This window comes from Alligator sinensis, unplaced genomic scaffold (genome assembly GCF_000455745.1).
Source record: "Alligator sinensis unplaced genomic scaffold, ASM45574v1 scaffold628_2, whole genome shotgun sequence".
Taxonomy (NCBI): domain Eukaryota; kingdom Metazoa; phylum Chordata; order Crocodylia; family Alligatoridae; genus Alligator; species Alligator sinensis.
This window is the reverse complement of record NW_005841833.1, coordinates 2436278-2439271: the sequence shown is the minus strand read 5'-3', so window position 1 is coordinate 2439271 and position 2994 is coordinate 2436278. Positions and strand designations below refer to the sequence as shown.

General features: G+C 55.6%; 1 protein-coding gene across 1 annotated transcript in view; it reads left to right on the top strand.

The window, feature by feature from the left end:
- UBE3B (ubiquitin protein ligase E3B) overlaps nucleotides 1-2994 on the top strand; it is a gene marked incomplete at its 5' end in the record, with an annotated part of 27551 nt that extends 24557 nt beyond the window's left edge. The window contains 2 exons of the mRNA XM_014518276.2: nucleotides 316-408; nucleotides 925-2994. Coding sequence (XP_014373762.2) covers nucleotides 316-408; nucleotides 925-1116 — 285 coding nt within the window. The remainder of the gene's footprint in view (nucleotides 1-315; nucleotides 409-924) is intronic.

Sequence of the window (2994 nt, the reverse complement as noted above, 5' to 3'; positions counted from 1 at the left end):
CTAGTGGCAGAACAGTACTGAAAGGCCTGACCCCTTAGCAAATGGCAAACTGTTTTTCCCCACAAGGGTTGTCCCTAGCGGGCACCGTCCCTTGCAGCGTTGTTGTACTGCCATGGATGCCTGTCTCTGGGGGCGAGGAGCACAGTAGACTTTCACTCCCAGAGTGGCTGGACTAGCTATTGACCGAGCAGGAGGGTCAGCAAACGAATGCTCCGCATGAGAAGCCGCGTGTTTCTGTGTTGGAGTTGAGTCTCCGTGTTGCTCTTTGGAGACGCGGTTGCCATCTTTTAACCACAGCTGCTGGGTTTTATTCAGTTTGTCACCAGCTGCTCCCGGCCTCCGCTTCTGGGCTTCGCCTACCTCAAGCCTCCTTTCTCCATCCGCTGCGTGGAAGTCTCGGACGATCAGGTATGCGGCCAGAACGGACCTGGCCAGCGTTTCCCAAGCTGTGGTGTAGGAAAAATCCCACTCTGATTCCCAGAGGGACCTTCTCCAGGGCTCTTCCCCTCCCACCTTGCTTCCACCTTGTCTCTGCCATCACCCCAGAGCTCCTGTGGGTAGAAAGCGGGGCACTGGGACCAGGTGAAAGTGCACTAGCTGTAATGGGATGTGAGGCTGCTTGGTGATGTGGCTGCTTCCTTCTGTGCTCCCTGGTGTCTGCCTTCCCTTTGTGAGTGGTCACCCTGCCTTTGCAGCTGGTAGCGCTCTTTGCGGTGACCTTGCCGGGTCCCTCTGATTTGGTTCTGTCCTCCTGAGTCTCTACTTACTACCCTTTCAGCTTCCCATGCTATGCCTAGTCAGTCTTCGATCACTTTACCCCGAGGCAAGTCTACTCTCCGGTGGTTGGAGGTTGGTCACCTGGAGTCAGGCTCCCTGTCGCTGCCCCAGACGTGGGGGGTAACGTGTCTCTCGCTGTGTTTCCAGGACACTGGCGACACACTGGGCAGCGTGCTACGGGGCTTCTTCACCATCCGTAAGAAGGAGCCGGGTGGCCGGCTCCCCACCTCTTCCACGTGCTTCAACCTGCTCAAGCTTCCCAACTACAGCAAGAAGAGCATCCTGCGGGAGAAGCTGCGCTATGCCATCAGCATGAACACTGGCTTCGAGCTGTCGTAGTTGCCTTGCCCCCACCGGCTGTCAGAGCCACCTGCCAGCACCAGAGACACGCAGGGCAGGGCAGCACCCGAGGGGGCACTGCTTGCCAGCTGCAGGACTGGAGAGATGCTCATGGTAATAGAGAGAGCCCCTAGTCCCACCTGGTGTGGGAGCTGCCTGGGCTGCCACTAGATCCCTAGGGTAGGCATCAGGTCTGATCCCAACGCGCTTCACTTGTTGCCATGTAAATTATTAAACACCAAATCCAGGGGAGACTTGGGGCAGCACCCAGGCCCAGCAGGTCTCATGCCCGAAACGCAACCTGGTGTCAGTGTGTGGCAGGCAGGGAGGAGGTCCTGCTATGTGGCTGGGCAGACACTGCTGCAAGCAAGGCCAGGCACTAGACATGCCTTTGGCTGCACCAGGGCAGGAGTGTGGTGGAGCCTGCTACAAGGCTGCCTCCATTGTGCAGTGCCTGCTCCCCAACCCCCTTCACTCAGGTCAGGCTTAGCAATGGGGATTGACTACAGCTCCACGTACCAGGTGAGGCCCTCATGGTGGACTCTGAGCAAGATGGTTTCCCTGATCTGGAAAAGCTGCAGCCAGCACTGGCAGGCACATAAAGCCTCTGCTCTGATGTGACGGCAGGCTGAGAATACAAAGCATGGGCGTGCAGCTGGGAGCACAGGCCCCTTGCATCTCTACCTAGCTCCACGTGGCTGCAGAGGGACCTTGCTCTGCTTCCCAGGCAGTACACATCAGCTTTCTTTTTGCTTTCCTTGCATTGCTGGGCAGGAAATGGAGAGGCACTGGTGCCACATCCAGTTCCTGGTCAGCTCTGAAACCTTCAGCTGCCCCGTGTGTGAGCAAGACGTACCAATCTGCTGGCAGCCCTCCCTCGTGCTCAGCGAAACCCCTGTTCTCTGACCTTCGCGGAGATTTTGACCTGGTTGCCCTCCTGCTCTCTGGCTGCAGCCTCTGCGTAGCACAGTGGCACTTGCCTGCCAAACTCTTCAGTAGTTTTGGTCTTGTGGTTAGCTGAAGCTCCTGTGCAGCCATGCAGCTTTTCATTCAGCTTGTTCTCAATGGAGGGCTCCTTTTCAGGAAAGAAACCATTGTACAGGCTGCACGTAGCTTTGCAGTTCTGACCTCTCATGGGCAGGTGGGTCCTGCCTCCGGCCCAAAACCCTTATACTCTGCAGCAGGACACTGCATGGGGTTCTGGTGTCAAGGGAACCACCGTCTAGTCTGGAATTTAGATAGATTTTATTTAACTTCCTCCCTGTCGTGCCTCAGCTCCTAGTGGTTGCAGCATGAGCTCCTTTTAACGCTCTCCCCTCTCCTTATCTTTTCTCTGCTCATTTGTATGAGAAATCCATGGTTTTAACCTGGTGGTGTAACCCTGGGCAGATCCAGCAAGAACTTCCTTTGTGCTAGACATGGAGCAGCGGATGCTCCAGTGCCAGGCTGCCCACCCTACCTCATCCTCTCCAGCAAGCGCGAATGGCAGGGATTTCCAGCCCCAAGCTGTGTTGTATAGCACGCCTCCACACAGGGGACTGGGCCCCGGGCTGTTGGGCAGGCCCTTTTAATTGCTGCTGAGAGAGGGCAGGCATGAAGCAGACCAGAACACGCTTCCAACCGAAGCCATTCAGAGATGAGAGCAGCAGAAATGCCCTTCATGTTTTGTCCTGCCTTATTTAATTAATTAATTAACAAAACTCGGTACCAGTCCTTCTCCACCTGGCTTGGAAAAGCACGTCAGCTCCTACTTGGCTGGGGGCCTTCTGCTCTTAGTGAACACTCATTAATAGGAATGAACTACTCCGTTAAGGAAAGACTTGTCTGCCTTCGTCTTGCCCAAACTGTTCAATGGGCATCGCCACATGGAATTTAGAA